We start from the raw sequence: 13,453 nt of genomic DNA on the forward strand, positions 1-13,453 counted from the left end.
AGGTCATGACATCGGGCTCTGTGCTGACAGCTCAGAGCCTGGAGCCTGCTTCATATTCTGTGTTTTCTTCTCTCTCTGCCCCTCCCCCACTTGCTCTCTGTCTCTCTCTCAAAAATAAATAAACGTTAAAAAAAGGTAATTCATACAAAATAACATACCACTAATTTAAAGTATTAAAAAAGGAAAATAAATAAAATAATGATTTGACATAAAATAGGTAAAGGAAATGAACAGTTAGCTCACAGGAAAAAAATTAAAACATGAAAAGATGTTCAATTTCACCAGTAATTTTAGAAATGTAAATTAAAACAATGAGATTTATTTTTCATCTATAAAATTAGCAAAAAAAAATCTAAAAGTTTGATGATTTACTCTGGCAAGCCTTTGAGGGAAAGAAGCACTCTCATACACTATTCATAAAAGTATGAATTACCAAAACATTTTATAAATGCAATTTTGCAATATCTAAAAAAATTTTAAAGCCTGCTCTTCTTGGTAATAGGTTGCACTCTTAGAAATTCGCCTTACTTAGGGATGCCTGGGTGGCTTTGATGGTTAAGTATTCGACACTTGGTTTCTGCTCAGGTGGTAATCTCAAGGCAGGTGAGTTGGAGCCCTGCACTGGGCTCTGCACTAACAGTGTGGAGCTTGCTGGGGTTCTCCCTCTTCCTCTCTCTGCCCCTCCCCTGTTCATGCTCACTCTCTCTCTCTCTCAAAATAAATAAATTTTAAAAAATTATTAAGTTATTTTGAAAATAAAGTTATCTTGAAAAAACATCTATGTTTAAATGTACACACATCCTAGAAACACATTACAAAATATTCTTATCCTCACCAAATAGTGCATACATCTAGGAGTATACCTACAGCCTCTTAGAATGCTTTCCCTTTCTTTAAAAAAGCCCCACACTCAAATTATCATATAATATGACTAGTTTGAGAACAGGCCAGCAGTTGAAAAGATAGAAATAAATTACTTTTAGATTCTTATTGTGTTCCTGATGACACACAAATTATGCTATTGTTTATCTCTCAGGCTGCAGCTGTTGCTGGCTCTGCATCACTGTTTACTATAATTGCTGCCTTCGGATCCCATTCTGACCCATATCCCATTATAGGATATGCCCAGGCCAGATGAGCAATTTCAGAAATCGACAGGACTCACAGATGTTTGCAAAATCGTGGCTTTCCAAATCTCTTTCCCAATAGCATGAAACTTCTTTAGCATACCTCCCCCTTCAACAAAAATCCTCACCTGGCTGTTTCTCGCCACTCAGCATCCTCACCTTCACGCCAGCAAATCTCATCCAGTTCTGTGAAAAGATCATGAGGAATGTGTTCCTCATCATCATCCTCAGTTCCAAGAATAAACTGTACTCGTTGTGATGGGGTGTCTAGAGAAAACCAGAGACGTGAACATGCATCACCATGACTTTGAGCTTAAAATTTCCTGGTCACCTGACTCCAACCCCACGCCAAACTCACACCTCCCTCGCCCTCCCCCTCTTCCTCCCACAATACTCATGCAGAGTAGATTTGGGAAATTAAAACTAAATTTATCATTACCTGAAGTCTAGTATAATTTGGGAGCAAAAAATATGTAAAATGTAGATATATAATGTATATATATTATCAAAAATAACATTAAGTGCTATGATTATTTTTGGATTTTACATTTGGATATTACAGCACTCATCATAGAAACTATTTCTATATTTCCCTCACACACACATACATGCATTTTCTATCATATATGCTCTACTTTATGGTAATAATCAAAACAGGCAATGATAAAATTCATTTATACTAAAACTCTGCTGAATGTAATTCACTATTAACTCTCTTGTGAGGCTCATTTGTAGTCATACTTTTGTCCCTCCCCAACCCCTGACAACCACTGATCTGGTCTCCACTGCTATGGTTTTGCCTTTTCCATAATGCTATATAAATGGAAACTAAGTCCAAAATCATCTAAATGCTACATCATCTACTGGTGGTTTTTCCTTAAATATTCAAAGATCTTTATAACCATGACATTAAAAGATCTTTATAACCATGACTATGATGCGAGTCACTATGTTCTTGGTAGGGGAATAAAATAATGTATGGTTTGGAGACAACACAATCTCAAGGGTGCACATGGTGCTCCTGGAAAGAAAATGTTGTCTGTAATTTGGGGGGCTATGAAGAAGGGACCTACATCATTTGGCAGACATAGATTGGCAGTGCTTCTTACAAGGCTTCCAGTCCTGCTAGTTTGCCTTACGATTTCCAGTTCATTTAAGATAGCTGGATCTAGACCCTGTGTTTAGAGGTACTGGGTGAGGACAGTTAGTTCTCTGTCCATGCTACCCACAAGGTGGCATTCACTCATTCCACTGTGTGGCCACTACAGAAAAGGGGGTAGGGAAGACATCAAAGGTGCTAATAGGGTTTTTGTGTGGGAGATGAAGGCACTGAGAACATCCTTGCATTTCTGATAAACTTCTTAAGTTCAAAATCAGTGGTAATACAAATAATGGGCAGAGTCACCTAGCAGAGAATGGCAGGCCAACAGTCAATTATATTTAAGGCACTGTCACAGTTTGGAAGAGCCACATGAAGCTACCTTCCTTTATGAGGAATACTCCGGGGAAGTTCCGGAAGATCATTAAATTCACTTCCATGCTGTACCATTAAATGTATTCCTCTCCAGTAGCTATACCTTCACCTTCTTTCCAAATATCTCCTACTCACACCCAGATCTTTTGTTGGAAAGGGTCAGAAGTAAAAAAGAAAAGGGAAATTTTCATAAAATTTATAAAAATGTATGCCTTCCACTTGAATTCATTTGGACCATGTTAGGGAGACTTGATAAGCAGTATACTCAACCAAGTGGTGATTATATTTATTATTTAGGACCATGTCAAACCAACAAGAATATCTAAGTGCCTACACCAGAATTAAGTACTGAATTCCTGAGGCTCCCTGTTAGCTGGACTACAGCTCAGAGACTGTACCAATCAGGCTGGCCTAAGGTTGCTGTAAAGGAAAAGAATGATGTATCACATCCAGAAATGGCCTTTGGAATCTTGTATATTCAAAGTAGGTTTATTAATCCCTTTCAATCTGTTCACTATCCACAAAGTGGCTGAAAGTAAATTACTGCTTTCTGGGGGTAGTTACCAAACTGCCTTAGTAATATGTGGACTAGGCGGAAAGGAGGAGGGCAGAGTCAGAAGGCTTTTCATTTTCATTTTTGAAGATGTCCTTCCAACACTTAACAATAATAGATGGCGGTGGGCAATAGGGACTATGGAAGGTCCGTTGGATTTTTTAATGAATTTGGGGATAAAAGGAACATGGTTATCTGACTTCCAATGATTCAAAAAGCTGAAAACAAAATACAGTTTTGTTTCAAGGGACACAATGGGGTATCTAGAATCAAGTGATCATAGTGGAAGAGCAACACCATAACCTCAGATTAGAGACATTAGTTGCTCTATTATCAAAATAACATTTCCCAAGTTCTTGCTTGGTTTCCATGTATGGGCTACAGGACTTCCCCAGAGCTGAAGGCTAACTATAAGAATTTACCTAAAATTCATTGGCAAGTAATTTATATCAGCAATATAAACCCAATCCAGGACAATAAGACTCCAATATTAGTTGGTGCCTAATCTATGATCTCCCCTTGAGTTTGTCTCTTTCAGGGAAATCTCCAGGTGACGGCCAAAGTTCTCTTGTAGCAGACAGGATCTACTGTAGATAATTCCAAGAACTCTTACTTTCATCTCCAAATGATGTGAAGTTAGCATGATGGACCGTGAGAGGAATCTGAGCTAAACAACAGCCCAACTACTGCTATTCTTCTGTAACTAGCATTGCACGACCCACTTTATCCATTTCCCAAGAAAACCAGCCAATATTCTCATGATTTGCCTGGTTTGTGTACATAGTGTTGATGAATTTCCCTCATGCTCAGTGTAAGTGCATATTCTGAAACTGTTGTCTGAAAGGAAATGCAAATTTGTTGTGCCAATTGTTACAATTGGATGAACCTGAGACTGACTGGAAGGTTGTCAAGGAAGTCCCGTTGCCTAAAGGAGGGTTGGTACCAACCATTTAGGCAGATGTTTTTAAATTTATTCTTTGGTTTTCAACCTACAACTATCCGCTCACACTGCCTCAATTCCTCCTTTAAACAGGCAAATAAAGTAAAGGAATATTTACTGCTCTGCTGATTTACAATTTGATCAAGTTTGCTACCAATATAAATGGACTTCTCTCAATTCATTAGTCATCCCATTAATCAGCTCTCATGCCCTCTTCCTTCATCCTCCAAATATCCAGGTCTCTGTCAGCATCCCTTCCTCAATGCCAAAACTGTCAAGAACTGTGAAGGGTGTCAGCATTTACCCTGATATTTTATGGATGCTGGCAAAGAACAGGAGACTCCTAGATCAGAGACAAAACATAGTTTACGACTCACAACAATAGCATTCATCAGAATATAATCATTTGTACTGGTTCCCCAACCACAATTCCCACAGGAGGATATGCAAAGAGCCAGGAGATGCTGCATAAACAATGGGTTGTGTAACAAGGGNTCTGTCTCATAGGAAGACATGATCTTTACTAAGATACTATCTCTATCTCCCAAGTCTGTTCACTATAGTGACATCCTTGAAAAAAAAGGCACAAAGGCAGTCAATGCCTTTGCTCACAAGATGTATAGGAACGTGAAAGATCCTTGGAGAACTGTCTCCCCACAACCATATTCAAGGCCATGGTGATCACTCTCAGAAAACATCCTTTGAGTCTATCATTAAATTGAAACTAGCCCTTAAAAACCTTCTTACCATCTTTATACTTCTTAATATTCCCAACTTTATTTATCCATTCTTTAATTTATTCTGAGGATTAAAAAAAAGATACCTGGGATTTTGCTTTCATTATTTCCTCTGGTTTATAGTTTTAAAAGATTATCTGATTATTTACCTAGAGATCTTTACTAGATTGCTTGCTGAACACAAAATCAAGATACAAAATCCACTCCATTTCAATACTGTAGTAAAAATTATTTAAAAATCTAGTAGGAAAAAAATCCATTTACTTTAGAAGCAAAAATACAAGGCTATCTAGTAATGAATAAAAAATATGTAATACATTCACAATGAAAACTGTAAAACTTTATTAGATGACAGAAAAGTAGACCTAAATAAATGAATGAATGTATACTAGTGAGAAGCCTCAATAATAGAAAACTATGTCATAAATTCAATGGTATTCCAACAAAACATTTGGTATTTTCAAATCCTTTTGTAAAACACAAAAGAATGGGTAAATCAGTAACAAATGCTTAGTAATTACTGAATTCTATATTTCACTTGTGAAAATAAACCAATTAATCAGTTATTTAAAAGATTAGGTTATAATAATCACTATTGAGAGGATTTCAGAAGTCAAAAGTGAAAATATACATATAATATAAAATACAATATAGCATCATATTTTCTGTATAATAAATAAATGTTTGTGGTGAGGAATTTCCTATCTCATTAGCTTTATCTTCTGCCACTCTTTCCCTTGTTATTCCATTCAGAGTGCATTAGCTTTCTTTCAGATTCTTAAAAATACCATGCTCCTTTCCATGAGAGGGTCATTGCACACACTGTTTCCTCTAGCTCTCCTATATATCTTTCAGCATCTACTTCAGCAAGCCTAGCTAATCAGCTTTGTAAAATACAGGCAGAAACACACATATAAGTACATTCATATTCAAACAATTAAGTTAGGCATTTGTTTTCCTAATTCATAGCACTCTGTACTTCTAGTTACACTTATCTCAATTGTAATTTTAAATCTGTTGTGCAATAGTAAATTAAATATTTTTAAATTGTCACAGTTAGTCTCTTGGAAAAAAGTAGGAACAAGTCCTAACAGAGAAAGTTATGCATGTGAAAACACTTTTTAAATTATACAGCATTAAATAAATATTATTGATGATGATTGATGCTAATGCTAGTGGTAGTGGTGATGGTTATAATGATAATATAGGTCTATCAAAATAGATTTAGAATTTAAAAGAGGGAGAATGAGAAAATAATAGTGCCATTGATTAAGAAAGAGTTGTAACATGGATGGACCTTGAAAGCATTATGCTATGTGAAATAAGTCAGAGAGAGAAAGATAAATGCTATATACTCTCACTTGTGGAATCAAAACAAAAAACGAAAACACACACACACACACACACACACACACACGCCTCACCAAACTCACAGAAAAAGAGATTCATAGTTACCAGGGGCAGGGGTTGGGGACTAGAGAAACTGGAAGAAGGTGGTTGAAAGGTATAAACTTCCGGTTATAAGATGAATAAGTATCAGACATGTAATATACAACATGATGACTATAGCTAACACTCTGTATATTTAAGAAAGTTGTTATGAGAGTAGATCCTAAGTGTTCTTACCACAAGGAGAATTTGTTTTCTCTTTTCTTTTTATTGTATCTACAGGAGATGATGGAGGGTAGGTATTGATTAACCTACTGTGGTAACCACTTCACAATGTATGTAAATCAAACCATCATGTTGTATACCTTAAACTTACACAGTGATATATGTCAATTATTTCTCAAAAAACTGGGGAAGAAGGAGGTTGTCAGAATGAGAACCAGTATTACAGGCTGAGAGCTCAAAAAACAAACTTTCAGATGTGCTGAATTTGAAGTGACTCTGGGAAAAACATATAAAGATGATCAAAGGGAAGTTAAGGTTTGATTGTTGAAAAAGGGGCAGGGTGAGTCATGGGTGGCACTTAACTAGAGAAGTCATATGATTATAATGAATGAGGACTCAAAAATGAAAGAAGAGTAGGAACAGGAAAAGGCTCATCATCAGGGGAATAATCAGCTTAAAGATTTGGGAGAAGGAAAAGAAGTTAACAAAAGAATCAGAAAAGGAATAGACAGATATGTAAAATAATTGACACATTAAAGAGATATATTTAATGAATACCTTCCATAGGTCAGGTACTATTCTAAGGAGTAAATTAGATTGATATAAACAGAAAAAAAATCTCTGTCCTCATAGAGCATAGACCTGATGGAGAGAGTAATATCACAGAGGCTATGTTGGAAAAGGATTTAAAAAGAGTAAGAAGTCAATAATGTCAAATGCTATAGAATCAATGATGAGAACTAAGTAAAAGCTACAGGATTTGGCTAGTCAAATGTTCAATCACCCTGGAATTCCAGGGAACATGTATTATTTTACAATTAGAAATAAATAGGCTGTTTCCATTTGGAATATAGATTACATTTTCAACAAATGATTAGTTAAGGAAATCAAACTTAGAAAGTTACACTCCCAGAGGAAAACCACTAATAGAATTGTAATTGTAAACAAGCAAGTTCCCTAGCAAAGTTTCATCTTTTCATTATTACTTACGTTACTTATATTGTTTTAATTACTCACATATTAATACCAGGTTCTAAAGTACAGTTTTCCAGGGCACCTGGGTGGCTCAGTCAGTTAAGCGTACAACTTCGGTTCAGGTCATGATCTCACGGTTCGTGGGTTCGAGCCCCACATCAGTTTCTGTGCTGATAGTTAGCTCAGAGCCTGAAGCCTGTCTTCAGATTCTGTATCTCCTCTCTGTGACCCTCCCCTGCTCACGCTGTCTCTCTCTGACACACAAAAATAAAAAATATTTAAAAAATAAAGTAGTTTTCTTAAAAATGAATGAAAATATTCTCCTTTCTGTAGGCTTTGTCCCAAAGTTCTCTATTCTTCAGGCACTTTCTGGAGAATAGTCAACAGATATGTTGAGAAATATATTTTTCATAACAACATAACAAGTAAAATGACAGAAGTGAATTGAAAAATTTGCATTGCACATATGTGATCTTAATGTCATGAAGACTGAAAGCCTGTTGCACTATGACATTTAGCTCAAGGGAGCAGATCCACAATATGAAATGTTTACCATTATGTGTTTCTGAATTCCTTTTTCCTTGTTTCTTCCTTTTTATCCTTGTTATACTTTAGGTAAATCAATATTCAGATAATCTATCTATGAAATTATGAAATAATGACCACTTGATGGTTCTGTTTCAAATTCATGTCTTCAGTCTCTGCAGATCAATATTTTCCACTTTCATTTGAACTTTAATATTCTGCTACAGAATACAGTCTGTTCATTTACATTCCTATATTTAATTCATTTACATATTAATATATTTATTGCTATTAATGATAATTACTTCATTCTGTTATAGGGTAACAGGTTAATAAAATAGTATTTCAGCTGAAGCACCAAGACTCAGTTTGTATTTCTCTCCAAAGAGGATAGAAGACTACATGCAGAATTTATAAAACATGTTCCTGAAAACCTAGTTATCTAACTCCTCATCCACACTAAGGCTATAAAAGGTCATAAGTGGAAAACAATAGACACATTTTGGAAAGGATTTTTTCAGAGAAAGCTATAATGTGAGTCTCAAGTCTCCTTTCTCCCCTACAAAGTCAGGGAAGAGGGGTGTCCACTTCTCCCTTGAGCAAAGTGAGTATAACTCCAAGGACATCAGAAGGGCTTGATATATGCCCTGCAATGGCCTGGGGTATGATTTCTGCGTGAGAAACACAGTCTCCTAGCTGCTGATGGCTGAGATTGCTGCTTTAGATAACATACTCTTCTAGTATTTACCGAGGCAGTGGGAGTGTGTATATTTTCTTTGAATCACATATGGGCCACACAAGAGAGAGACAGAGAGACAAAGACAGAGAGAGAATGTGGAATGTGAGCTTATCTTTGATCCTGCCCAAGAGGCTGCCATGGAGCAGAGACAAGACTTCAACAGAGAGGAACTGTCACTACAGCTGAACGCATAGGGGATGAGGAGGAATAAGCAATAAGGCAAAAGAGAGTGCACATGAGAGACCCTCCAGAGGACAATGAGTGGATTCAAATCCTTATTAAGCCTAGAGTGTGTGACATATGCCTGCAATAGTACTAGTTAGGTAAGAACTTTCCTGCCCCAACCCCCTTAGGTCTTCTCATTTTCTATGATCCAAATCTGAAGAGATAAAAAACCAAAGTCTGAACGATGACTGAACATCTAAAAGAAGGAGCTCAAGGTAGGAGAAAAGAAAAACGGAACTGCATCCTCCTTCCTCAATTGCAGCAGGCCTGGGCAAGAGAAGAGGAAAAAGCCTTAGGGTTAAATCAAGTTCAAACTTTTCACTATTACATGAGACTAAATATTTTAATTACTGATTGGAGGACTTGGAGTTACCTAAAAGTGACTAGGAAAGCTGGGGAGGCCACAAGAGTTTTCACTGGAGTGCAGAATAACAATTAGCCCCAATGAATCAATATAAAGAGATGGTGCAGAATAGAAACAGTTACTTTATGATTAAATCCCATAAGTAGTATTCATTAAACGTAACAGTTACAAAAATCTTACAAATGATAATTCTTTTATATTCATAAATGGGTCATTAACTTTTAAACCCTATGGCTTATTGAAATAGTTGAATATGGTAAGATTATAAAAAGAGAGAAAAAAGACAAAACAGACTTTTAATTTATTAATATCTTCTATGAGTCAGTCATTTGCATTTACTATCTCTTCTATGTCTTACAGTAACCTAGTTGAAAGAGCACTGGTATTAATCAGTCTTAAAATGCAGTGCAGGGGAGCCCAGTGGCTCAGTCGGTTAAGTGTCCAACTTTGGCTCAGGTCATGATCTCATGGTTCAAGGGTTTGAGCCACACATCAGGGTCTGTGCTGACAGCTCAGAGTCTGGAGCCTGCTACAGATTCTGTGCCTCCCTCTCTCTCTGCCCCTCCCCCATATGTTCTCTCTCTCTCTCTCTCTCTCTCTCTCAAAAATAAATAAACATTAAAAAAATTTAGGGGCAGCTGAGTGGCTCAGTCAGTTAAGGGTCAGACTTCAGCCAGGTCACGATCTCACAGTTCATGGTTTCGAGCCCCACATCAGGTTCTGTGCTGATAGATCAGAGCCTGGAGCCTACTTCACATTCTGTGTCTCCCTCTCTCTGTGCCCTGCCCCCACTCACTCTCTGTCTCTCTCTGAAAAAAAAAAATGAAAAACATTAAAAATTTAAAATATAAAAATAAAAAAATCAGTGCAAATAATGAAGGAGCTTAAACAACAGTACATTCATGTTTGTGAATAGGAGGTTTCAATATTTTCAAAATATCAGTTCTTCCCAACATGATCTATACATTCAATGCAATCCCAATTGAAATCTCAGAAAGTTATTTTATGGATATCATCAAACTGATTCCAAAGTTTATGTGAAGAGGCAAATGATATTAGACAACATAATATTGAAAAAGAAGAACAGTTGGAGGATTGATACTATCTGACTTCCATGCTTACAATAAAGTGACAGTAATCCAGACAGTGTGATATTGGCAAAAAAAAAAAAAAAAGACAAATAGATCAATGGAAAAGAATAGAGAGCCCAGAAATAGCCCCCAAAATACATATAATTTAATCTTTGGCAAAAAATCAAAGGCAATATAGTAGAGCAAGGATAGCCTCTTAAACAAATGGGTGCTACAACAACTGGAAATGAACAAAAACATGAATGTAGACATAGACCTATGTCCTTCATAAAAATTAACTAAAAATGGATCATATTCCTAAGTGTAAAACACAAATCTGTAAAATTCCTATAAAATAACATATTAGAAAACCTAGATGATGTTTGGTATGGTGGTGCCTTTTTAGATACAACCCCAAAGACTATCCGTGAAATAAAGAATTGTTAAGCTGGAATGCATTAAAATTTAAAATTTCCAAAAAATATTTAAAAATTAAATTAAAATTTTCTGCTTTGTGAAAGCTAACGTCGAGAGGAAACGAAGACAAGCTACAAATTATGAGAAAATATTTGCAAAAGATACATCTGATAAAGGACTGTGATCCAAACTACACAAAGAACATTTAAAATTAACAATAAGAAAATAAACTGTCCAATATTTAAAATGGGCCAAAGACAGAAGACATGAACAGATATTTCTCCAAAGAAGACATCTAGATGGCCAACAGACACATGAAAAGATGCTCAACATCACTCATCATCAGGAAAATGCCAGTTAAAACTATAATGAGATATCACCTCATACCTGTCAGAATGGCTAAAATAAAACACAGGAGTAACAACCGGCATTGGTGAGGATGTGGTGAAAAAAAGAACACTCTTACACTGTTGGTGGGAATACAAACTGGTGCAGCCACTCTGCAGCTTTGGAGATTCCTCAGAAAGCTAAAATTAGAACTACCCTATGATCCAACAATTGTACCACTGGGTATTTACTCAAAAAATCCAAAAACACTAATTCAAAGGGATACATACACCCTTATGTTAACAGCAGCACAATTTACAATAGCCAAATTATGGAAGCAGCTCAAGTGTCAAACAAAATATGAATAAAGAAAAAGTGGTATATATACAATGGAATATCGTTCATCGATAAAAAGGAATGAAGTCTTCCCATTTGCAATGACATGGAAAAAGCTAGAGAGTATAATCCTAAGAAAATAAGTCAGAGAAAGACAAATACCATATGATTTCACTCATATGTGGAATTTAAGAAACAAAACAGATGAGCAGAGGAGAGAGAGAGAGAGAGAAACCAAGAAACAAACTCTTAACTACAGAAAACAAACCGATGTTTCCCAGCGGGGAAGTAGGTGGAGAGATGGGTGAAAAAGGTGATGGGGATTAAGGAGTAAACTTGTGATGAGCACTAGGTGATGTATGGAATTATTGAAATACTATTTCATACATTAGAAACTAATTTAACACTGTATGTTAACTTTACTAGAATTTAAGTAGAAACTTAATTTAAAAAGAATATAAGTGAATGAATTAATTAATGAATAAACAAATAAACATAGGCCAAAGACCTTAACATAAACTTCACCAAATAAGATAAACAGCAAATAAGCATGCAAAAAGACTCTCCACATCATACGTCATCAGGGAAATGCAAACTACAATAACGAGATACCACTATGCATGTATTAAAATGGCCAAAACACTGACCACACCAAAAGTTGGCAGCAATGTGGATCCAGAGGAAGTATCAGACATTGCTGGTGGGAATGCAGAATGGTACTGCCACTTCGAAGACAGTTTGGTGGTTTCTTACAAAACAAAACATGTTTTTACCTTATTATCCAGCAATCACACTCCTTAGAATTCACTCAAAGGAACTGGAAATATTTCCATGCTAAAACCTGTACACAGATGTTTTTAGCAGCTTTATTCGTTAAGGGCCCAAACTTTGAAGAAATCACAATGTTCCTCAGTAGGTAAATGGATAAATGGTGGTACATCCAGACAATGAAATACGATTCAGTGCTAAAAAGAAATAATCTATCAAGACAGGAAAAGACATAGAGGAATCTCAAATGCATATTATTAAGTGAAAGAAACCCATCTGAAAAGACTACATTCGTGTCTAATTCCAACTACATGACATTCTGGAAAAAGCAAAACTATGGAGAGAATAAAATGTTCAATGATTGGCAGGGGACAGAAGGGGCAATGAATAGGCTGAACGCAGAGGATTTTTAGGGCATTGAAAATACTCTGTATGATATTATAATGATGGATATATGTCATTATGCATTTGTCCAAACCCACAGAATTTACAACAATACCAAGAGTGAGCCCTAAAGTAAACTATTGGACTTAGGGTGATTATGCTGTGTTTATGTAGGCCCATCCTTGTTNGTGTAGGGGCAGGGGATATACAGAAAATCTCTATACTTTCCTCTACATTTTGTTCTAAACCTAAAACTGCTCTAAAAACTAGAGTCTTAAAAAATAGGGCACCTCAGTTTTTAAATGTTATTGTTCACACCAATATGCATATCTTATGCAAGATTATATATATATTCAAGAAGAAGAAGAAGAAATTATATAGCATATTTGCTTGAGGCTGTATTTTTTTTAGAATGTTAATAATGTGAGGTTTGGTTTTGTTACCAAATATTTTAGGAAGTTTGTCAAACTAAATTTTATAACAAAATGAACAATGATTGTGTCAATAGCCAAGTCTGGTGTTTCACTACCTCTTCAAAGGAAGATGCCAATTTCCTGGATGGAACATGAATATTTATTTTTAAATGAAACTGATGAATTCCTATAAATATCAGATGTACTTAAGAAAATCAACAGTGCAATATATACGTTTCCGATCCAGCATTTCTTTAAAAAGAACCTCGTGCTGTGTTTTTTCTAAAAGTATACTACCTGGGTGAGTTTCTAATACCTACTAAACCAAATCTTTCAGAGTCAAATGAAATACTTCCAATCTACCTGTTACCTTTGGGGCTGTTTGTTTTATACAAAAAAAAAAAAAAAAAAATCAGTGCTTTGAATACCCATTTAAAAAAAACAGCATAAATTGCAATTTTAGAG

The 13,453-nt window shown here is 35.8% G+C and overlaps 1 protein-coding gene across 2 annotated transcripts in view; it reads right to left on the reverse strand.

The window, feature by feature from the left end:
• Positions 1-13,453, reverse strand: part of SLC4A10 (solute carrier family 4 member 10) — a 203,480-nt gene that overhangs the window by 136,115 nt on the left and 53,912 nt on the right. Inside the window, exon 4 of one of the 2 annotated variants that reach the window (XM_077760991.1) lies at positions 1,256-1,394. In XM_077760991.1, the coding sequence (XP_077617117.1) occupies positions 1,256-1,394 (139 nt within the window). Of the gene's footprint in view, positions 1-1,255; positions 1,395-13,453 lie in introns of those variants that run through there. The other variant, XM_077760992.1, reaches the window with a different exon arrangement.

This window comes from Crocuta crocuta, unplaced genomic scaffold, assembly GCF_008692635.1.
Source record: "Crocuta crocuta isolate KB4526 unplaced genomic scaffold, BGI_CrCroc_1.0 scaffold153, whole genome shotgun sequence".
NCBI lineage: Eukaryota > Metazoa > Chordata > Mammalia > Carnivora > Hyaenidae > Crocuta > Crocuta crocuta.